Source organism: Acipenser ruthenus, chromosome 2, assembly GCF_902713425.1.
Source record: "Acipenser ruthenus chromosome 2, fAciRut3.2 maternal haplotype, whole genome shotgun sequence".
Classification (NCBI taxonomy): domain Eukaryota; kingdom Metazoa; phylum Chordata; class Actinopteri; order Acipenseriformes; family Acipenseridae; genus Acipenser; species Acipenser ruthenus.
Window position 1 is genome coordinate 42561312 of NC_081190.1, and position 23571 is coordinate 42584882.

General features: G+C 36.5%; 1 protein-coding gene across 2 annotated transcripts in view; it reads right to left on the reverse strand.

Annotated features, from left to right (window-relative positions):
- Positions 1 to 8364: 8364 nt before the first annotated feature.
- The window catches only part of LOC117409426 (transducin-like enhancer protein 4), a 107017-nt gene continuing 91810 nt past the window's right edge, over positions 8365 to 23571 (reverse strand). For both annotated transcript variants that reach the window (XM_034015452.3, XM_034015451.3), the window contains exons 16-21: positions 22463 to 22710; positions 20862 to 21009; positions 15956 to 16106; positions 15380 to 15456; positions 12639 to 13106; positions 8365 to 10348 (exon numbers count right to left, since the gene is read on the reverse strand). In XM_034015452.3, the coding sequence (XP_033871343.1) occupies positions 12999 to 13106; positions 15380 to 15456; positions 15956 to 16106; positions 20862 to 21009; positions 22463 to 22710 (732 nt within the window). In that variant the 3' untranslated portion in view covers positions 8365 to 10348; positions 12639 to 12998. The remainder of the gene's footprint in view (positions 10349 to 12638; positions 13107 to 15379; positions 15457 to 15955; positions 16107 to 20861; positions 21010 to 22462; positions 22711 to 23571) is intronic.

Below are 23571 nucleotides of genomic sequence, written 5' to 3' on the forward strand. Positions count from 1 at the left end.
ACAACACAAACAAACATGCACCAAGTATCAGTTGGATAACTTTTAATAGGAGAATACCATTTTCCATACTGTGTTTGAATGTGCTGTCAAGGAGACTCTCGATAAATACGCTCAGTCCAACAGAAACAAGCCCTGTACAAACAAATCAAGTGGTGTAGAAATCCTTTGCTGAAGACGATATGCCGGGGCCTTCATGCTGACATCGCTTGTGAGCCAAGTTTTGATGTACCTTGATGGCTGACCTCCAACTCCTGATAGATTCATTATATTCCAGTGTGTTGGACAGATTGTATTGAAGTGATGACAGCTACAAGACAGCCAACAAGGAATATGGACATTCTGGCAACAGGTGGCCTTTCACTTGTGCTGTGAAAGTTAATCTAGTTTATCATCAAAGTATATTACATTCGAGGGAATGTCATGCTTTGAGAGTTCAGGTGACAGATCAAACAGAGGAAGCATTCTCCCATGGAATGTGACATTATTTTTGACCAAAGCTTGAAGCTGCTGCTATTGTTTATGTTTGACATATATTATTATTATTATTATTATTATTATTATTATTATTATAATTATTATTATTATTATTAGTAGTAGTAGTAGTCGTAGTAGTAATAGTATTTGTAACTGTGTAAGATGTCTTTGTTTTTGAACAAACCTCATCTAACCAAACCCAAGCTATAGCCATTTATTAAAAGTAAATTATCAAGAAGAGATGTTATATTATGTGAATGTTTAAAAAGATATCCTGTAATTTAATTCCTAAAGTCAAGTTCCAAGCTATAAATAATTACAGGTAAATATCTGTAAATCTGCTGATGACCAAACCTATTTGTGAAGGAGTGACGGACACAAATGAACAATTTCCTTTCCTTTTAACTATGCTTTTAAAGCAGTGTTTCTCAAACTGGGGGTCCCGACCCAAAAGGGGGCCACGTGGCTATTGTAGGGGAAATCCTTAGCATTTCACTACAGTGCATACACACTTAATCCTGGACCCTACCAGTAAAAGATGTATTATGAAGCCAGCCCTCCTGTCGTGTTTTACTGGTCAGCTAAGTAGCTTTTTGTTTTGTTTTGTTTTACTCAACTAGTGCTATACCACAGCACTTAACAGTGTCACCTCTCCCGCCCATCACACACTGCAAGCAGTCTGAGTGACCAGTTTCAAAACAAATGTGTTTAGTGGGAAGGTGAGTGGAAGTGAACCGTCTGTATAAAAATCATATTTGTTATAAAAGTAATTTGTTTACTACAAACCCTGTCAGGAACTTAACAAGTTTGTTTAAATCACAAATACCTCATACTATTTAAGCAGAAAAAGATTTAAAAATAATAATGATAAATAGAAAACGTATCTCGGCCAGGGGTGCGGGAACTAGGGGTGCTGGAAGTACAGGGGTGCTGAAGTACTTCAAGTACTGGGCTGCTGTGCACCTGCTGGTGCAATGGTAAATGCTGCTAGTTTCGTGAATCTTATGAGCTGTGTGTGCAATGCACTGCGCCTTTTTACATTGCTTTGGAACACAAACGATAATAGACCAATCAGCGCTGACTGTCACAACAGGGGTGGGATACTTTACAGATCACATGGTGTCAATCTTGTGAGAGTTGATTAGTAGTTGGAATGCATTATAAGCAAGTGTGAACAGTAGAACATTTATTGAACATGTCCATAAAAAATATCAGATTTTTTGGTGAATTCTTCAGCGCCACCACCTGTTAAAATCAGCTTGTCACAAATGCTGCTAACTGGGTTGCTGCTTTGTGGAGCAATACTAAAAACACAGTGGCATTCTGGATGCGCCAGATGTCCATTCTCTAATGAAAAACTCATCAGCATGACACCGGAGCACAAATAAACCGTTGAAGTTTTCTGACCGTCCTTGTCTTCAATGACTACTGTAAATAAAATAGAACTGTTCCACCTGTTTTTACAAGTAAATGTTTCTAAATTGGAGTGCTTAAGTGGATCATAACAGTATATGCTACTTTTCGATTTGTTTGTTCTAAATATTTTACGGTAAGCATGAAGTAAACATTGTAACAAGGACTGTGGTTAAATATTTTTTTACTTAAATAGATAAACAGGCGTTGATTCGTTTTATTTATGAAAACTGGCTAAAAGAAATCTGAATTTTTACATGCTGTGTGTAGCCATCCCTAATTAAGCATTCACCTACATTTTGCCATTTTTAATACTTATGCATTATACATGTATCCATGCATGTATAGCTTCAACTGTTAATTACTCCATGCATTGGATAACAGTAAACCGCCTCTGTCAATACACATGGCTAATTTGAATACCTCTGAAACTAAAAAATAAATAAACAGCTTAGAGTAGCAATACCATCCTTCCTCAATTTGCAATATTATACCTTAGTGATGTATTTTAAGAATGTTAAACAATATCCAAACCCATAATAACATTTATAAATGTAAACCATTTTATTTTTTAGCCTGCATGGATAAACAAGAACCAAGCTGTTATGGCCTAACCAAGACATTGAATGAAACGCTCATACACCAAATTGTGCCCTAGTCCCACTACTTTTGATGGTCAGAACACTGTATCTACTGTATCTGTGTCTATACAAATATATTTTATTGAAGGCATATGGGAAATAAATCTCAAGTATGGTTTAGTGTGAAGATGTGCAGTGTATGATATTAAACAGTTAGGCAGATGAAGGCTGTTTCTCCGCTTCTTTTTCATCACATAGCAAACAAGAAGGCATGTTGGAGACATCGGAAGCAATATCCCATAATGCCAATAAATGTGAGGAAAAAGGAAATGTCTTCCAACAGCAGCCATAATTTTGCAGGTTAAGTGAAGTTCACGACTCCGACTGGGAAAATAAACAAGTGAGCATGAAAGCTGCCAGTGTCTAAAAGGAAACCCTACCATTGCCTCACCTAATTACAGTAAATTACATACATACCAGTACTCTTAACATGGGGGCAACATTATACAAGCACTCAAACGCATATAAATCAACTTTACTATACATGTGTCAGTACATGTCAATATAATATAGAAGTGACTTATTAGAAGCTGGTCAGCTTCCCCAATGAAAATTGATTTTTTTTTTTTTTAAATGTAGGCAAGGAGTAAAGGTGCTAAACTTAGAAAGCAATCAAATGTAACTAAATATTTTGAAATGACAGCTTAAGGAAAGCCTGCTAAAGTAGCCATTCGGTCTCCTGTTAATCATAATTATTATCTGGACTGGGAACTACAATTAGATGGGCTTTCAAACCAAGTACGGGTTGATAGCACATTATAACCTAATACAATGTCCTAAAATGCCAGTAAATCATTCTTCATTAGAAACCTAGTGACAGTTTGAACAATGAAACATGCAAGCATAATGTACTACTATTGTTTATGTTAACTGTCATTTGTGATACCATATTTGTTGTTTGTAAACCACAATGGATTACTGGCAAACTGCTAGGCATTATCTACATGACTAATTTTCAATTAAGAGCTTGCAATGTGAAATGAGTTAGCTGTACATACAGTTATATGAACAGCTCAGAGTTTTAAATAAATAAGATGTGTAATGGCAGATTAGGTCTAATGGAGTAGTGTCTCTGTTGCTGGCTAATTACTCTGGTTTACATATTAAAATGGAGCAAACAATGCTAATTGGAGCTTCATGCTGTTAGTGGAATGGAAAGGTATAATTTAGATTTGTAATCTTAATGATTTCATCAAGCTGTCACAGAACATGAAAATTGAAACAGTACCATTTTCAAGGGGGGTTGGCGGGGACGGAACTGCAATTCAGCAGTACCCCACCCCTAGTATACATCATGCTTTTACATGTCAGAGCAATATTGGCTTGTTTTTCATAACTTATAATGGAATAATTTGAATTTGTGCATTTCAGATACCGTAAGTGGTTTATTTATTTTAGTAGCGGGGTTCTGGAAAATATAGCGTTACACGTCCCCATGTGTTGCTACAACTGTTTAAATAACGTACCTGTCATTTTTCTTTTAATTGTGAACATCCTGACAACTTTTTATACTTATAACTTTAAAGTCTGTTTCAAAGCTGTTTTCAAAATGGCCGCTCTAGTGCACTGATAGTATAAGGATTATTATCATTGTCAAACAGGTAACACAGCTATAACAATCCATGATGTGGTACAGAACCGATAAGCCAGAGCACTTGTTATGCCGTTTGCTTTTTTATTTTATTTGCAGACAGCTGTTCGTTTGCAAGAAAATGGTTGAGGCAGTTATCTTTTTGACAGGGGCATGATAGCGGGATAGTGGAGCATCTGTATCCAAGACAGCACTGAAATCCACTTGCCCGGCAGGGCAGCAGTGTGGAGTACTGGTTAGGGCTCTGGGCTCTTGACTGGTGGGTCGTGGGTTCAATCCCAGGTGGGGGAGACTGCTGCTGTACCCTTGAGCAAGGTACTTTACCTAGATTGCTCCAGTAAAAACCCAACTATATAAATGGGTAATTGTATGTAAAAATAATGTGATATCTTGTAACAATTGTAAGTTGCCCTGGATAAGGGTGTTGGCTAAGAAATAAAAAAAAATGGTAAACTTTCCGTATTTAAGTGAACATTTCCTTCTCCAATCTGTAGGCCACACCTACATATATGAAATTATCTTATAATATTTTAATGAATTTACTGTAGGTCTTCATAAGTCTTGTTCTGTGATGTTTTTGTTCACCCAGCTGAAAACACAAGCCGCAAATTTAAAGCATTTAATAAAGGAAAAAAAGTGACACAATATAATAAAGAGGACACATGGATTGCCATCTTTCAACAACAAACATTATAAAATGTGTTAAATATTAAAAGATAATATAATTTAAAGATGGGGCTCACATTAAGAAAATTGATGCAAAATAGGAATAAATTACCTTGAGCAAAATAGCACATGTGGGTCTACACAGGATTCAATATGGATGGAAAAAATAAGAATGCAGATACAGACCACTTGATTTCTTCAAATATACCATTTGGTCAGATGAGCTTCATTTTCTCTAGAAACCACAATCCCTATCCAAATGTGTATATGAACAGTTGTTTCTCTCTAAAGAAAAGGGGAGCTGTTTGTCAAGGCATGTGCAGTTCACAGCACTTGGACAGTTTAAAACACTTTAAAGTAAACATTCATTTGATTTCCAGCTGTTAACAGAGACCATTTGACACCCTTAACAAGTGTGGGTGGAGAAGCATCTGGCAAACATCACCTGGCTTTCCAGCAGTCGCGCTTTAGATGGTTGTTATCTTTCTAAAAAAAACATCTCTTTTTCTTTCTTCAGAAATGTCTTTCTTTTCAGTTGTACTCGCTTTTGGAAACTTACTGTGGTGTGCCAGTATCATGGCAAAATCATTTGAAAATAATAGAATGGTGTTTAACTAGCACAGCAACCACAATGTGCTTTCGCAAATGATTATGAGCATGGATCTATTAGTCAATGGATGGGTTTTGTGGGGTGTTTGTTAAAACGGTTTGGTGATAAAAATCGGCAACTGTTTCTTCCCCCATGATGATACAATTATTTATAGGCAGCAGTGTGGAGTAGTGGTTAGGGCTCTGGACTCTTGACCAGAGGGTTGTGGGTTCAATCCCCAGTGGGGGACACTGCTGTTGTACCCTTGAGCAAGGTACTTTACCTCGATTGCTCTAGTAAAAACCCAACTGTATAAATGGATAATTGTATGTAAAAATAATGTGATATCTGTATAATGTGAAATAATGTATAATGTGATATGTTGTAACAATTGTAAGTCGCCCTGGATAAGGGCGTCTGCTAAGAAATAAATAATAATAATAATAATAATGATAAAACAAATAATTTAGAATGATTGTAACTTATAAAAAGGTAACGGAAGGGTGAAAAAACAAAACAAAAAAAACAACAACAATCTAAATGGCATATGTAGCTGTATGACTTTTAAAGTTAATAAACTGTGTGAAAATGTGCAAATGTACCATGGTAACCAGCCAGTTTGGTCTGTTTCCCCATCATACACAGTGGGAGAGACTCTGGTAAAGCATTTTACAGTATCTGATACATGAAAACCACCATTAGGATTAAAAGCCTTCAGAAGAACTTTTAACAGTTACAGTTATTTGTAAAACTTTAATTTTAATGGAGCTGCAAAAAAAAGGGTAATGTTTCTGACTAATAAAGCTGTGCATAATGCAGACGGCAGGCTTGAATAATAAGATATGATTTGAGTTTACATAATTCATATTTTTTTTAATTATATTTTAATCCATGCTTGGCATTAGCTTGTACATACACAGTGATTCTATATTTAATATAAGGTTAGGCAGCTCAGAGCCTTCAGATTTTTTTTTGTTCTTATTGCATAAAACCCCCAGGGTTATATGCAAATGAAACTTCAAAACCTTTTGCTCCAAGATGGCTCAGTGCTCCAACAGCACTGCCTACTCCATAGCAATGTCCAGCAAATTGTTTATTTATTTTGATCCCTTTAATGCACATGTTCAGCTGTAGATTATATCTGGCTTGGCTTTCCAGTGAGCAATGAAAGCAATTTCACTGTAAAGCCATTTGTTAACTCCTTCTAATGGTCTTGATTTGCATATTATACAGTATATTGTGCACTGGCCCAAAATATTATAGGCTTGTATAATTATTATATTAACAGTCATCATTAATTTGTCAAACTTGCCCTTCTGATACCTTACAGTTAATGTGTAGATTAACCCAGGGTTGTCTGTCAATTGTAATTCGTACTACACTGGGCAGCAGAACTATCATACAGTTTTTGCAAGCTCATTTTTAATGCATTTAAAAAGTACATATTTTAAGTTCTTTTGTAGCAGTTTTCTGAAAATATATGGAGTGCTCTTTCCATCTGTCTATATAGTATATGTATGCATACAGTGGAAGTAGGACGTAGGTCTAATTTTGTATTTAACATTGTGGCAGGGGATGTATGTGACCGACGTATTGTTACTCTCATTTGGATTCATGATATAATGAAACAGGGCAGAGGATCCTTCCAAATCACATATCATGTAATCACTTGCTAGAAAGTGGTTGCAATTCCTTTGGATTTGCGTTTTTCTGCTGTGTCATGTCTGCCTGCATCAGGGCTCATATAGACATGCTATTATAACAATTATTTACACCATGGTTCATTATTGCTTAATTTCATTTCTCTAAATCATACACTTTTCCCCAGATGTCCTTGAACTGGTCCAGTTACTGTTGAGTAACCCGTACAGTATGTTGTCTTTCCAGGGCAGCAGTGTGGAGTAGTGGTTAGGGCTCTGGACTCTTGACCGGAGGGTCGTGGGTTCAATCCCAGGTGGGGGACACTGCTGCTGTACCCTTGAGCAAGGTACTTTACCTAGATTGCTCCAGTAAAAACCCAACTGTATAAATGGGTAATTTTATGTAAAAAAATAATGTGTAAAAAATTATGTGATATCTTGTGACAATTGTAAGTCGCCCTGGACAAGGGCGTCTGCTAATAAATAATAATAATAAAAGCTAAAACCTGAAGTGCAAAAAAAGCTCACCACACAGTGCATAGTTATGACACAGTATACTTCCTATTGCACTGTAGAAGTCTGACTACCTAACCTGCTTTAAAAAACCTATAATCACGTTTTCTTGTAACCTAGACAGAAAATCATTTACCAGAAGCTGAAATCATGTGGTTTTGACATTTTTTTCCTTTTAACTGCGAGGTTGAAATGTTGTAACTTCAAAATACCGGAAGGAAAGGGAAAATCCCATGGGTCATGTTCAGTTCCTTTTGGTTCAAGAAACAGACATTGCAGGTGTATTATTTAAGAGCTTGTCAACATGGTCTGCCTCAAGTTCACGTCCAGGTTTCATCTGATATTGCAGACACACAGTAATAGTTTTCTATCATTAAGCTAAAAACTGCCACACAAGGGTTGGAAATGCCTGCTAAATGTAGATACTTGTAAACAGCCTGAAGCTTTTTCTATGCAGACATGCCTGTATGTAAAAGTCACAACAGCTCCCTGTTATCAGTTGGCAAATATGCAAAATACAGAGCTATCAGTATCATGAAAAAGTAGACCACTCTAGCTTACATTTCCAAAATGGAAGTGTTACATTGATACGATTTACCGTTCATACATTTTCATAAAAACATTTATATCTGCTACCATACTAGGTTAAAGAAAAGTGTACTGTTTCACTTTCAAAGTCACTGGCTTCAAAGCATGTCAGTCACTAGGGAAGCATTAGGGTGGTTAATGACATGAGAGGTTTTTAATTGGGTGGGGACAAATTCACCTTCCTAGTGAACTGACCAAAGAAGTGTAAAAAATATGTGAAATAAGAAATGAAAACCACAGGATACCTGAAATTATAAAACACTCAATGCAACGCCATAGAGGTTTTTTAATAAAACTTAGACAGACACATTTTGTATTAAAGAAACACTAACACCTAGCAACAGGTAGTTTTTCATTTTTTACAGCATAAATGTTTCACTGTTTGTATAAAATAGTACCTAGAACAACTATCCAGTACCAAAGCAACCCCTACTTGTCAATTTGTGTTCTCGCAAAATAAAGTTACCTAAATAAATGGTGATGATACAAAGCATCCTCTAATCTAAAAATGTTAGACAAACCAATCAAAATATTACAATAAAAAAATGGGCAATGGGGTGCTTTGTACATTAGATGGACAGACTGTTGGGCATTTGCAGAAACCGTTTCTAAGTAACATTACTTAAAAGGCATTGCAAAATATGACAATACTTTTTTTTTTTTGTTTTACTCAATCTGTACAGTTAACAGGTTTAATTATTTTTAATATACTTATTTTTGGCCAATAATAATTGAATTTACCTTATAAAAAGCAGAATGGCATCCAGTCCCAGGAATGCAGGTTAAAAACAAATTAAAATAAAGTGTTCACTTTACATTTTCCAATGGATTGTTAAACTGAATATTGTTAACATTTTAAATAAGGCAGGCAGAGACAGAATATAAAACAAGGTTCCCATATATTCAGCGGGGAGACATACACTGTTTTATTGGAGCCATGCCCTTCTCCTTTATATGACAGAAAAAGCACATTTAAAAAAAGGACTGGTTGTCTTCACAGCTATTTTGCTGTTAAACAAACTTCAAATACCCAAATAGTTATATTAAAATATAATGGGATGATGCATCTAATTTGGAAGAATACACATTTCCTTAGAGTGAAAACAATTACTCATTTGCTGCAAGCTATGTTACTGTATTTTATATACATCGGAAACTTGGCCAAGAAAGGATACAAATCAATGTGTTGAGCTGGAGTGGATGTATAAAAGTAATTTTACATGACAGATCCACAAACGAACAGCTACTCATATGTATACGTTAGGATTGTATTTGTATTACTTTAAAATGTGTAATCATGTATTACTATGGATCAATAAAAAATACAAAAATGACTCATCTCTGGCCCAGGTCCCCATGCCTACAGCTGCTGCTGTAAAGTTATTTAACATGTTTCCACTGAAGAAAGAAAAAGTGTGAAACCTTTAGTTCACTTTGAATTTCTTCCAAAACAAGAAATCTGAAATTGTACAACCTGCAAAACGTGTTATCTGCAGTCCTGTTTCACATCTGACTGCACACTATTATCTGTACGAAAATTGCTGACAGAAATATATACAAATCACAAGTTTTAGTATCAAAACCCTTTAACACTGCAGTATTCTGAAACTGGTCATGACACAAAACACAAAGAACTCAGAACAAAGTTGGCTACCACTTCCAGAACTCAAGTAGACAGTCTATTGTAAACTGGATATTGTGTCTCTATACTCTAATACCAAATGGAGTACATCTAAACCAATACAATATATTACCTATATTAAAGGTTTGATCTATAGCAGCAAAGGCACTGTACATCAGCAGATCCACAGAATTGGTTATTTTAAGCATTCAACGCGAAAACTGTCCTAAAGTGTTATTTACATTTAGCTGTCACACAAAGTAGTGTCTGTTGGTAGGATTTTTGAAGCAGGTACCGTGAAATTAGACATCAATCCACATCTGGGGGACACCAACAATAATCTTGCTAATTCCCATTGACTGCTGTATCTCTGTGGCTAGAAAACATTTCAGGGTGCTGGGTAATTGTCTCAGTTCCATGGGCATCAGTACGATGAATCAAAACTAATTCATCCGCATTCTTTTCCTCCTCCACTGCAACTCACTTGTACACGATCCTTAGTAATTGGAATGTAATCCAAAAGCATTCAATTCCAAATGAATGTTCTAAAAATATTTGGCTTTTGCAAGAGAACAGAACTTCCTGCCCAAGTCTAGAGACAATTTCATCCTTCTGCAAAAAAAAAAAAAAAAAAAAAAAAAAGATAGTGTTAACAATCAGATTTACTCATGAGTTTACTCATGAGTAGTTTACTAATTTACATTTACTCATGAGTAGTGTTCCACTATTTATTTATTTATTTTTAACAGGACGTTTTTACTGATTTTTGTCTATTATTCAATATTTTCCTGGTACTATTTTCTAGGAAATACACAATAATTTGATTAAAATGTTGTTTTATTTTATTTTGACTCCGACATTGTAATAAGCAGCCCTACACTGTATCCTAGGATACAGCAGACGTTTAGACAACAGAGGATCAAATAACGTTCAAACGTGGTTCTCTGTCACTTCACAAACACATTATCTCCTGATTATGTTGGCCAATCAAAGTTTGATTATTGTGACAATTGCTCAGCGTGGTAACTACTAGCTTGATCAAAAAATAATTGAAATACTTGCACGAAAATATGATATTTTTAGTGGATGAAGAATTGGGAGAAAACGTAAATCAGTTTATGTATACTCAAAAGAAAACAAATGTTTCGAAGTATGCAAAACAAGTGGGTCAGATGAGGCAGAGGATGTACAGCGCTGCAAATACTGCTGTATTGAGGTACATGTTCGCGCTGACAATAAAAGAACACAGAAAAATAAGCGACACATTAAACTAAAACACTAAAGTGAACCGAGAGACACTCAATCATTTTACATGCACTTTAATAAAAAGAGAGGGCAGAATGACTGTGTTAACGAGTTTGTCAGAGCGCTATGCTTTGCTGGACAACCACTGTTTACTGCAGACTGCAGAGAGATGTGTATTGGTGACTTTGCGCGACGGTACTGTCCATCAGCTAAAACACTGCCAATCTTAACTGTAAATATTTGACAGAAAATGGTGATGCTTTGCTAAACTTATGGCATGCACTGATAGAAATGTCCAGTGTGATTTTTGACGCATCTCCCGATGGCTTGCACCGTCCAGTTCTGTCAATTTTCTTTTATTTTTATAATTTCAAGGCAAATAAACCTGGCTTGTTTTGTGCTGATGTCATGTTCATACCTTCTGTAGATACTATTTCCGTCAGCACAGCGATAGCACAAACGTTCGCAAATAAGGTTGCCACCGGTTCCGTATATAATACGGAATAGTCCCGTACTGGTAAATAAAATGTTGCGTTCCATTTCAAATCGATATGGAACGCAATTTGTTCCGGATTTTGCACTACTGAGCCAAATGTATTTTTCAAGTGTGAGAAGTCAGAGATCTCCGTCTCCGGTGAAGCACCAACTTCCTACCGGAATCGGATCCATCTCAAGATTTAACAGGTAATTATGGGAGGTGTAGTTAATTTGATTAACAATTATTCACTTTACACATACTGCGCGAAAAGGATCAACTAGCGCGAGGCAGTTCTAAATCCGTATTGGGTGGTTTGTGCCGCTGTCAGCTATTTAGCTATGAAACATATAACCTTGCTGACCGATTTCGGACACAATGGCAAATTCGGTAACACCTAAAAAAAAATTAAAAAAAACCCAGATGCAAAAATATAGAGACGAATGGGAGAAGGATTTTACATGGGTGAACAAAGTTCATGACAATATTTTCAAAGCCCGGTGCACTGTGTGCAGAAAAGAATTTTCGATCTCTCACGGTAGAGTTTGTGACCTAGACAGCATGAAGAGGGAGAAGGCCATGCTCATAACGAACAAGGAGAATCAAATCAGACTATTCAATCGTTCTTTGTTCCAGAGAGATCACCTGAAGCTGATATTAGGCAGGCATCTCCTTGCATAATTTATTCCTCTAGCTAGAGAGATTAATATTATATTAGCTAACGTTAGACAGCTAAATGTTACCCACCGCAATTTCTAGCCATTCACGGACCCGAGCACGAGTTATGATTGTCTTCTGCAATGCGGTCTCCGGTCTCTTTTTTTGCTTTCTTGTGGACTTTTAAGTGTAATTATTTTAATTAATTATGCATTGGACAGTGTTGTTCTTGTGTAGTTTTGAGGTCATGAGGTGGCAAACCTATTCGCAAAGTACCAAGCTAACATGGGAGAATGTGGCCTCGACTTGCACCCGATTTTTACCTGTGTTTCAATTAAAAACTATTTATTACCGATTTTATCACTATTTTAAAATAAACTCTGAAAAAGATTTTTTTTTTTTTTTAAAGATAAAAACCGAAAATGCGGAACACTACCTCATGTGTAACCCAATGAGATGCCAAAGAAATACAAAAACACATGGGACATGGCTTACTGCTACACAAGGAATAAGAATAAGACATACCTTTAATTTCAACAGACGTGCCTAGCAGCTCCATCCAATTTCATTTAAATATTGGTTAGAAAATCTTGTTAAAAATAAATAGCATAAACTATTGTACATAGTTAATGTGTTCAGTTCATTGTAAGTAAGCTTGGTTCATTCTATCAGTTAATTCTGCTCTGAAGATTTGGTATCACAAGAGTTTACTGTACATCCATAATATAGTAGTAAAATAAATTGAAGTCAATGCAGCAGATCCTGTTTTTTAGTTTTTTTTTAGTTTTTTTTTTTCAACAAAGCTTTGCTTCACATAGTCAGTCTTAAAGATCAAATATAACAAAGTGCTTCGGTAGGAGTCCTCTTTGTATTCAGATCCTCCATCTAATAAATAACTTCATAGACGGTGGCCTTCTTGTCCCCGGAGCCTGTGACAATGTATTTATCATCCACAGAGATATCACAGCTAAGCACGGAGGACGATTCCTTCGACTGGGAATGAGAGAAAAAAAAAAGTAATAAACAAATAAATAAAATATTCATGTATCAGTGATTCATCTTTTTCTCCATCTCTTCAAGGAGAACAAACAGAAACAGATGTTTTCAGGCTGAGTTAAAATCTATCCCTCCACAATATGCTGCCAAAATGTAATGATTTAATAGATTATTTTCTCAGTGGTCGCTGGCAATCAGGCTGTATAACGTTAGTGTGTTCAAAGCATTATCTGTCATTCTTGGCAGATCCAGAGACTTAAGTGGTTTCAAATGCATGAGAAATTACACAAGTCACTATTTTCCTTGGAGGGAAATGCCACCACTCTACCAGACAAACACAGCCGTTAACAAATTCACAGCCGTTAACAAATTCACAATCTTTACAAGTTAGACAACACATGGTTAACATTTATTTTTTATATTCAATAACTGCTGAAAATTGCTGTTTTTGAAGTCTGCATTTATAGGGATTAAAATGTCTAGCCAAATTTTGCAAATTAAATTAAATATTAATCAAGTTGTACAAAGAAAAAAAAAAACCTAGAGAGGATGCAACAGCCGTTAGTTTTGTTTTATTTAATGGAACCTTGTCAAGAAACCATCAAGTGTAATAATCCATTCCTCTTAATTTACAATGTCTTCATTTATGCTCAGTTTGGTATAAAAAGGGCCATTAAATTAAAAAAGGCCATGTGTGCATCAGCCCTGTTTTGATCTTTTAAACAGGACCCACACAAATTCAAAATACCAACCCCCGGCTATCAGCTAACATTTTTTACTCGCAGAAGGCTCTTGCTGGGACCGACTCTGTAGACCAGTTCACAGTGGAACAATATGAAACAGAAACCCTCTATGTAACCAGTGCTGAACTACTGACTAATTCATCAGGAACGTACACATCTGACTTTCTTCCAACAGGACTCAGACCAAACAGCATTTCCAAACATCACTTTTGGTGTACTCTTACATTGCTTATTTAATCAAGTTATTGTTTGTACAAATAAAACAAGGAGACACAAAGAGCAACCAAGAGTATCCAATATCCAATATGATGGGTTCACAATAACATTCAGTAGCAATTATTTTTTTTTTAATGTTAAGATACCACAAAGAAATGAATTTCCATTATCAACACTATACATTTGGGGAAAAAAAGTGTTTGTGTTCGAAAATGGGTTGTACCACTGTGAAAATACGTTCTACAGAAACAGTGCCCTATTCATAAAGCGTTTTAAAGAACATTTCATTTTTTAAAGCCCACTTTGATTTATTAAAGTTTGCAGATCTTGAAACCTTTTAAAAAGGGTTTATTAGTTTATAGAACAGGGTCCATGGTCTGTCTACATACACATATTGCCAGTCTGTCAAGTGTTCAAACAAAGTGTTCTGATTGGCTAAAAGTAAAATGTTTCTGGTAGCAAGTAAAGCTTTGAGCTGCCTCAACTTATTTGACCAAATCTTATTCAATCTGCTGATAAAATATTTATTATTACATTTTCCCATTACCTGCCCTGAATCTCCGAGTCAATGACTCCCTTCTTTGAAAAAGGCTGCCTGTATGTCATGGATGATTCGAGATCAGGCAGTAACGTTTGTGAGTCTTTTCTCGGGCAGTCAGTCACGTTCCTGTTTGTGTTCTCTGGCAGTCATGTCTTTTGTTGGCAATTTCACTACACACATCACGATATTCCATTTTAAGATGCAGTCCATTTTTGAGAAGAAAAATGAGTTTAAAAAAAGGGTCTTAAATTCGAAGGAACTACTTTCCATAGTTTTGAAGTTTGGCAGGTATTTTATTTAACCCTCCTGCCCCCTGGTTTGTTTTTAATACGGTTAGCTTTTATTGTGACCATACTACAAACTGCAAGTGGTGTTTTCAACTTCGTCTGACAAACTAATAATCTTTTCAACATTTTTGAGCCTTGAATTTACCTATCCAAGATTCCTGCTACTTACTTCTTTTAATGCTTTGTCATTAGTTTGCTGATCACAAGACTGATTCAAAGTCACCCAGCAATCTTACAAGATGTAACTTTCCTGACTCACAGCATCCAGCTGTCAGTATCTCTTAAACCCTCCAACTGCAAATTAGCTGGCGCCAGATGAGAAAGTGTCTCTCCATAAACTACTCTCATTTTGACCAGCTACAATGGGAAAATAATTTAACTTGTGACTACAGAAACACTAAATGGAATCATTGCAACACACATTCTGCCCCCACCCTTCCCACTTATTAGATTCTGTAACCTGCAGTTTTAAAAGGTTTCTACCTGGAATATGCTGGCTCCATATGGTGTCCTCCAGGCATTCAGCAAGTTATCTTTCCCAGTGCTCACAAACCATTTACCTGTAAAAACAATGAAGAAAAAAAAAAAAAAATTAATTACCCAATAAAGAAACTGAATACAACAGATCAAATTGGAAAGGTTTTAGTTCTAGGCCTATAACTATGTCTCTGGGGTAGCAATTGCAATCCATAATTTGGAAAAATGCAAATTAATATTGAAAAGGAGAAAAGATGGCATCAGGGGCATTGCAATGCTGAGAAAAAGAGTTGATAATGAAATCAGCAGTAAAATTAATATGCACATGGAGATTCATTCAACTCTTAAATGTACAAGGACACAGTGCTATGGTCACACAGCTGTATAGACTAACGTTACAGGTTTATGTTCTACTAGAACTTGACACTTGTAGGGAACCAGGAAAAATGTTGCAGATATTTTATGACATTTTGAGACTGCCCTCTATCTAAGACATACAATAAGTGAAGTCAGAGGGCCTACATTCACATTAAATCTGAAAAGTTGAATACATTTTTAAAATACATTTGAAAATATCCTCACCACAATGGGCAAATTTGAGTGACAGCACACAGCTCTCATGGAGATGTAACTGGTATTTGTCTGGTTTTGTGACGTGCAACACCTCCACATTACTGTTCTCCATTCCCACAGCCAGCCATTCTCCTGTAGGGCAGTATCCCAAAGAAAATATCTGCAATGATAAAATCAAAAGGTACCATTCGGCAATTTGAATGCATTAGTATACCTCAGTAAATCTACAGTAGCTCAGCTCAGATACATGGATCGATGCAGAAGTAATCAAGATTTGGCTAAGCAAATGTGACAGAACCCAAAGCTCTCAGGGACACGGATACCCATGTTCTTTACGCACGCTTGATTTGTCGGGACCCTCAGGTTTGCAGTTGTCTGAGCCCGCGGGATGCCTGTCTGCCCGTCTGACACGGGCAGCTCAATCATGCAGGTAATACAGTTGTCTTCAGTGCAAGCTTCAGAATTTTGGTGGGCTCAAACTCTACGTTGTACAGTAGTTCTCTGTGGAGAACTGGAAAACATGGGCACTGGGTATGTCTTGGATCGGAGCGGACTGAAGGACTGGGTCCTTTTCATGTAACCTGTGTACAGTTGCGTGTTTTACTTTTCCATTCCAGGCTATGTAGATTTTATTGCTATGTCATCTTGTTATTTGTTCTTTTAGACAGAAAATATATTGTGTTTTTTAGTGTTTGTTTCTTACTGTTAAAACTGTCAAAACTTTAATAATTAAGAAAAAAAAGGTGAACAATAAAATTAAGACTTTGTACTGGGGTTACCATGTGTCCCGGGAAAAGTGCGCTTCCCTAATTGTTTGTCCTGGACAGAAAAAGTTAAACTGCTAAATCATCTTGATTTTGCTATTCTATTCACATTTTTTTTTATTTAAAAAAACTCTAGCAGTGTGCTCAGCAAATTAACTGCCAAGTAATTTATCATTAAAAAAGAAAATAAACAAACTTATGGATTATGTGTTTAAATAATTAATATTCAAATTAACTTCCTGGACCATGTCAAGTTTTTTTTTTTTTTTTTTTTTGGTAGTGCTACCAGCCAGGTAAGCCTTTTAAGTTAGTCCCTACTGTGTTTTATTAACCCAGACATTATAACTGATTTGTCGAGCAAGGTTCCAGTATATGGGATGGATACGAACAGTTGGAGTTTTGTCATATATTCTAAATCACTGTGCTGCCTCACAGAATTTAAAGTAACGGTAGTTATCTTGTTTACAGTTAGAGATGTACAGTAACTAGAAAACTGAGTGACCAATTACAAGCAAAAAAAACACAAAAGTAGTAAGTAGACATGCAGACCTGTTCCTATCCAGTTTTAAATAACTTTAGCATAACAGAGGCAGAAGTATTAAAGGGACTAGGTGCTCTTAAAATAAACAAATCCCCTGGGCCAGATGAGATCTTCCCAATAGTACTCAAAGAAATGAAAGAAGTTATTTACAAACCGCTAATCAATATCATGCAACAGTCTCTTGACACGGGTTATACCGACAGACTGGAGAATTGCAAACGTAATACCAATCCACAAAAAGGGAAACAAAACCGAACCGGGAAACTACAGACCAATAAGCCTGACTTCTATTATATGTAAACTTATGGAAACCACAATAAGATCCAAAATGGAAAATTACCTATATGGTAACAATATCCTGGGAGACAGTCAGCATGGTTTTAGGAAAGGGAGATTGTGTCTAACTAAACTGCTTGACTTTTTTGAGGATGCAACATTAACAATGGATAATTGCAAAGCATACGACATGGTTTATTTAGATTTCCAGAAAGCTTTTAACAAAGTCCCGCATAAAAGATGAATTCTCAAACTGAACACAGTAGGGATTCAAGGAAATGCATGCACATGGATTAGGGAGTGGTTAACATGTAGAAAACAGAAAGTACTGATTAGAGGAGAAACCTCAAAATGGAGCGAGGTAACCAGTGGTGTACCACAGGGATCAGTATTAGGTCCTCTGCTATTCCTAATCTACATTAATGATTTAGATTCTGGTATAGTAAGCAAACTTGTTAAATTTGCAGACGACACAAAAATAGGAGAAATGGCAAACACTGTTGCAGCAGCAAAGGCCATTCAAAATGATCTAGACAGCATTCAGAACTGGGCACATGGCAAATTACATTTAATAGAGAAACTTTACAATGCATAAGTAAGACCTCACCTAGAATATTGTGTTCAGTTCTGGTCACCTCATTACAAAAAGGATATTGCTGCTCTAGAAAGAGTGCAAAGAAGAGCAACCAGAATTATCCCGGGTTTAAAAGGCATGTCGTATGCAGCACATTGTACTCACAGAAAAAAAAAATGAATTCAGTGCCATCCCAACTCTGCTTCCTGGTGGATCTTTTCAATGGCAATGTAAAATTCAAGTCATCAAAAATTAATACAGGGTGATTAGAAAGCAAGTTTACCACATCAACGCACCACAGCTCATGTGGTAAACTTACTTTCTAATCACCCTGTATATTTACTTACTTTTGCATGTTTCAATTAAATCAAAATGGGCTCGGCCTGGTTCATTTAGTTTGAAACAATGTATCAATGTGCATGCTATTCACACTTATATCTGCGAGCAAAAGGGACCGAGTTTGTTTGTGTGCGAACTAAAGGTCGTCTTTTTGATCCTTTACAGTAACTATAAAACTGAGGTGACCAATTAACAGCAATAAAAAATCCATAAATTAAGTAGACATGCCAATTTCGATGAACAATTAAATGAACTGGAAGACAGTAAAACAGAAAAATACCAAAAAAAAACAATCCTATCTTTCAGGAAACAAAAACAAATACTCAACTGTGGAAAATGCGCATCTTATGAAAATCTTTATAAAATACTAAGGGATTTCTATGGAAATGTAAGAAATGTCTGAATATAACATTTCAAGCTAAATTAGTCTCTGAGCTGGAATAAACCGCTGAAAACAAAACTGGGGAATCTGTCAATATACTCACTCACCCTGACTTTTTCACTTCAAATAATGTCTATTTAGCGGTTTGTAAACGCTACAGAAAAAAGACACTTCTGCACATTATCCACCTGTCTCCGACGCAGACCTTGAAAATTTACTGAAATCGAGACGTCCTTATTATTAGTTTTACTCCCGTTCATGCACTCGCACAAAAAAAATGAATTCAGTGGTGTCTCAACTCCGCCTCCTGGTGGATCTTTTCAATTCAACAAAAATAAATATTTACTTACTTTTGCATGTTTGTTAAATCAATTTACTCAGCTCAACTTAGTGTTTAGTTTAAAGTTATAAATGGGACTACTTTTGGGGTCCCTTTATTGGCGTATGATATTTAATAAAAAAACAAAATTCCTTGCCCTAAAAATTACTTCTGCTTTTTTTTTTTTTCTTTTCAAATCCACTGTTTGACCTGGATTATAAATGCAACAAGGCCCGACAGGGTATCCGTATACGTCGAATATACAGGCTTCTCAGGGTTGGAGGCACTCGACTTTGTCTCGTGCCTCACAACACCCCGAGGCATCTGTATATCTTTGAGCAAAATCTTATATACACATATATATATATATATATATATATATATATATATATATATATATATATATATATATATATATATATATTCATTCTATGTTACCATGGCAATAGACCCCTAAATCCTAGTATCAGTTACGTTCATACATATGTACACGTCATCACTGTCGCTTAATGTCAACAGCCGCCATATAACTAACAACAAGCATGTAAAGTGCATTTTGCGTTAGGTAGGAGAAAAGAGATAATTTCACCAGCTACCTGAAAAAAGACCTTACATCTGGGCCAATATTGATTTATCTTTAAAATTGTCTAACATTGTTAGTGAATTTAAATTTTACTCTACTGTTAATGGATGGGATCTCCATTGTGCAGAAAAAAAGGTTACCAAAGGTTAATGATGACAGAGATGTTCAGGGTATAGAAGTATAAGTAAGGCTTGAATTTTTCAGTTTTTATTTTTTTGTTGTTCGGGGGTGTTTTTTTATTATTATTTGGCAAAATTGGTTATTTTCGGGTTATTAAATAAACACTCAAATGCATCAATTTTCAGTTTCTACAATAAATTACACATACGTTTCAGTAATACATATATAAAGGTTAACTTACAGGCAATATAAACTGAGAATTGTGAGAAGTAACAGATTTAGTTTTACTCCCTATTACCACCCGCATATCTATCACACTGCAATGTTGGGGTTCAGATGTGGTGAAGAAATAACTCTTGAATAATCTAGCTGGATGCAGACAGATTGCAGTGTTACAGTTTTACTGCAGCTCACACGTTATACACATTGCTTTCAACTCAACTCACTTCATGGTTTATCACTAAAGCTTACTGAATACAAGACCCTGCAATAACTTATACAAACAATTAGATTGCAAACACTAATACATGGCTGCAATGCAAGCTTAATGCCAACTGAAGAGTTTAACCAATTGACTTACTAGCCTTTTAACAGTATTTTTAATTTATTATAAATTTTGTAAATATAAATGTTAACCTAACTTTAAAATAATTACTGGTTCTGAATTTATTGGTCCTAAACAAGAAAGAAATTCTTAAAACACTACAGAGTTTTTTTTTTTTTTTTAGCCCAGGTTATTTATTATACGTAGGTCCACAAAAATTGCTGATTGGTCAGTAGCACACTGCCCGCCTTCTGAAAGACATTTTATTTATGTAGAAAGAGTAGTAGTGAATGATTGACATTATTCAAAATATTGTTGAATCCCAGGTTTAACAGTTTAAAAAAAAAAAAAAAAAGTATTTTCGAAAAATTGGTCTTGAATGGTGTTTATTTGGTTATCGTTTAAAACCGAAAACTTCAAGCCCTAGGTATATAGAAACTGAATGAACAGCTCAGGTTACTTGGTACATGTACCTGGGAAGTGAAGTCATGTTGCTGTAGCTGCCTTCCTTCTCGGAGGTCCCAGGACCTGACTGTGTTGTCCAAGCCTCCCGTCCACAGCTTGGTGCCATCATTGGAAATATCAATACAGCTAGCTCCATCCGTGTGGCCCTGGAATTGCCTGATCACAATAAAAGAAAACAACATTTCAGGAAATATAAAACTACAAAAAATGTGCATCTCCTTTGAGTAAAAAGATCAGAGATCAATAGCACATTAACTTCATTATTCTTTAAATGGAGAAGTGGTGATGTAAAAAAAATATATAAATAGAAGGATGAGCCATCTACAGTATTGTAACCCAAGAAGGCACCACCATATTTATTTTTAAAAAGGATAGTAAACAAATATATTCTTTCTAAAGGACAATAGAGGCCTATTAAGACTTAAAAGGTGCTTCCCAGTTTGACGGGCCATTACCCACTTCAACACCATGACGTACACACGTACGTCAAATGAAAACCCATTTACAGTACCATGCCGTACCTGCGTACATCAAGTTTCCCATTCTATTCTATGATCGGTTTCTCAGTCTAGCGTTTCAGATTTCATTCTCTAAGGCAGTGATAGTACTGTGGAATGTGCAATGAAAGGTCGGGGGAGGGTCAGGTGACATTTGTGTCAAATTGCGTGTCATGTAGTGATTCCAATCTAGCTGTGGGCGTTTAGAAGACAGATATATTGTGGGAAGCCATTCAACTTTTACAAGTATATATATATATATATAAGTGTTTAAAATTATTATTTTTTGTTTTATTATTAGTTTTACTTGTTTAGTTGTCGTTTATATAGTTTTTAGCGAAAGCTAAACATGGCAACATACGTGGTCTTTCTATAATGAGCAACAGGAGTGAAGTTGGTTCGGAGGATTGATACCAGCGACAGTGATGCTGACTTATCACTCAGCGATGATGATGAAGAGGATGTGGAGCCAAGAACAGTACAAACTGTACAAACAGAAGAGCATACAGCTACTTTACAGGTAAGCCAGCTGCAAACGGGAAGCTGTTTGGTTTGAAATGGCAGTGCTGTGACAAAATACTATCAAAACACAGCACTGGGTACAGGCAATGTGGCAGCCAGATCCATCACAATGCCTGCGCAAAGTAGCTGTGTACACGCATTTGTGACTATCCCTCCAACACAAGGGAAGCACAGACTGTAAAAAAGGTACAAGGTCTGCTACAAAAATGAAAACAAAAGAAAAGACTAAAGAAAAATGTGCAGTGGTTGCGATGGTAACCCCGGGTTCTGTTGTATTGAACATTTCAATAAATGGCACAGAGCAAGTTGATAATGGCACACGTTTTGATGTTTGATTTTTATTTGATAATTACGGTTTACTGATTATTATTGTTATCATTATTAGCAGCATTTTTGTTTTCATGAAAAAAAAAAAAAGTTTATCTCTATAGTGAATATGGGTATGTAGTACACAGGAGCATAAAGGGTTAAACCAGCATTAGGGCAAGCATGTAGTAGTCCCAACCTCATAATTTAAACATGTGAAGGAGTTACCATCTTATCAAGTGTGACAAAATAGCTCCCATTCTTAATGATGTAGAGGGTCTCACCTGACTAGTGTCTGGTTGTGCAGGTCCCAGACTGCGATGTTGCCGTCACTGCAGCAGGAGAAGCAGACCTTGGAGTCAGGACTGATGGCCAGAGCATAGCAGGCGGGAGCCGAGGACGTCAACTCGGCCTTAATGCGTGGGGTGGGAGCCGCCAGGTCCCAAATGGATAACGTGCTGGCCTCCCCGCCGACAATCAGGGTGCGCCCGTCGGGGAGTAATCTGCAGGAACGGATGTAGTTATCTCTGTTCTGTGGAGACAGGAGCCATCAACAGATTACTCATGAGGAAAGAAAAACACTATTAACATGCGTGCATGAATCCATGAAAGTATTGTTTTCCCTCCTTGTCTTAATGAGGCATTTATATTAAATGACAATGATAGAGTGGATTAATGCCATAAAAAAACACAACATTAGGGAAGTGTTTAAACATTTTCTACATTCTCTGCACAGCAAGGCATTTACCTTAATTATCACACAAAGCAGAGGCCAAGGCAAAACTCTAACCATGTAAACGAAGGGAGACATGTTCTACAGGGGTTCGTCACTGTTGACATGAACGGCCTGTGGGGTGCATGTCAAAAATAAACTATTTAGATTTTCCAACTATATTTGACTCTCTCCTCTCCATTCTAATTTTCCTTGACCTCTCCTCTGCCTTTGACACTGTTGATCATGCTATTCTCCTCTCCTCTCTCTTTGACCTGGGGAACTCAGGCACTGCCCTTTTTCCTCCTATCTCTAACCATTCCTTCCAGGTTTCCTGGTGTGGCTCTCTCTTCTCCTAGCCCCCTCCCTACAGGTGTACCTCAATGATCTGTGCTGGGACCCTTCCTGTTCTCACTACACCCCACTCTCATCTCCTCGTTTGGCTTCTCCTACCACCCTTATGCTGATGATGCCCAGATCTTCCTCTCCTTTCCCTCCTTCGACCCCCACCTTGGACGCTTTCACACCACCTCCAACTCAACTTCTCTAAATCTGACCTCCTCTGACCTCTCCATCTGTCTCCCTTGACTATGACTCTCCATCTCCATCTCATTACTCCTGACCCTCCCTCTCCTTCTCTCAACACATCTCTTCCCAGACAGGCACATGCCACTTCTTTCT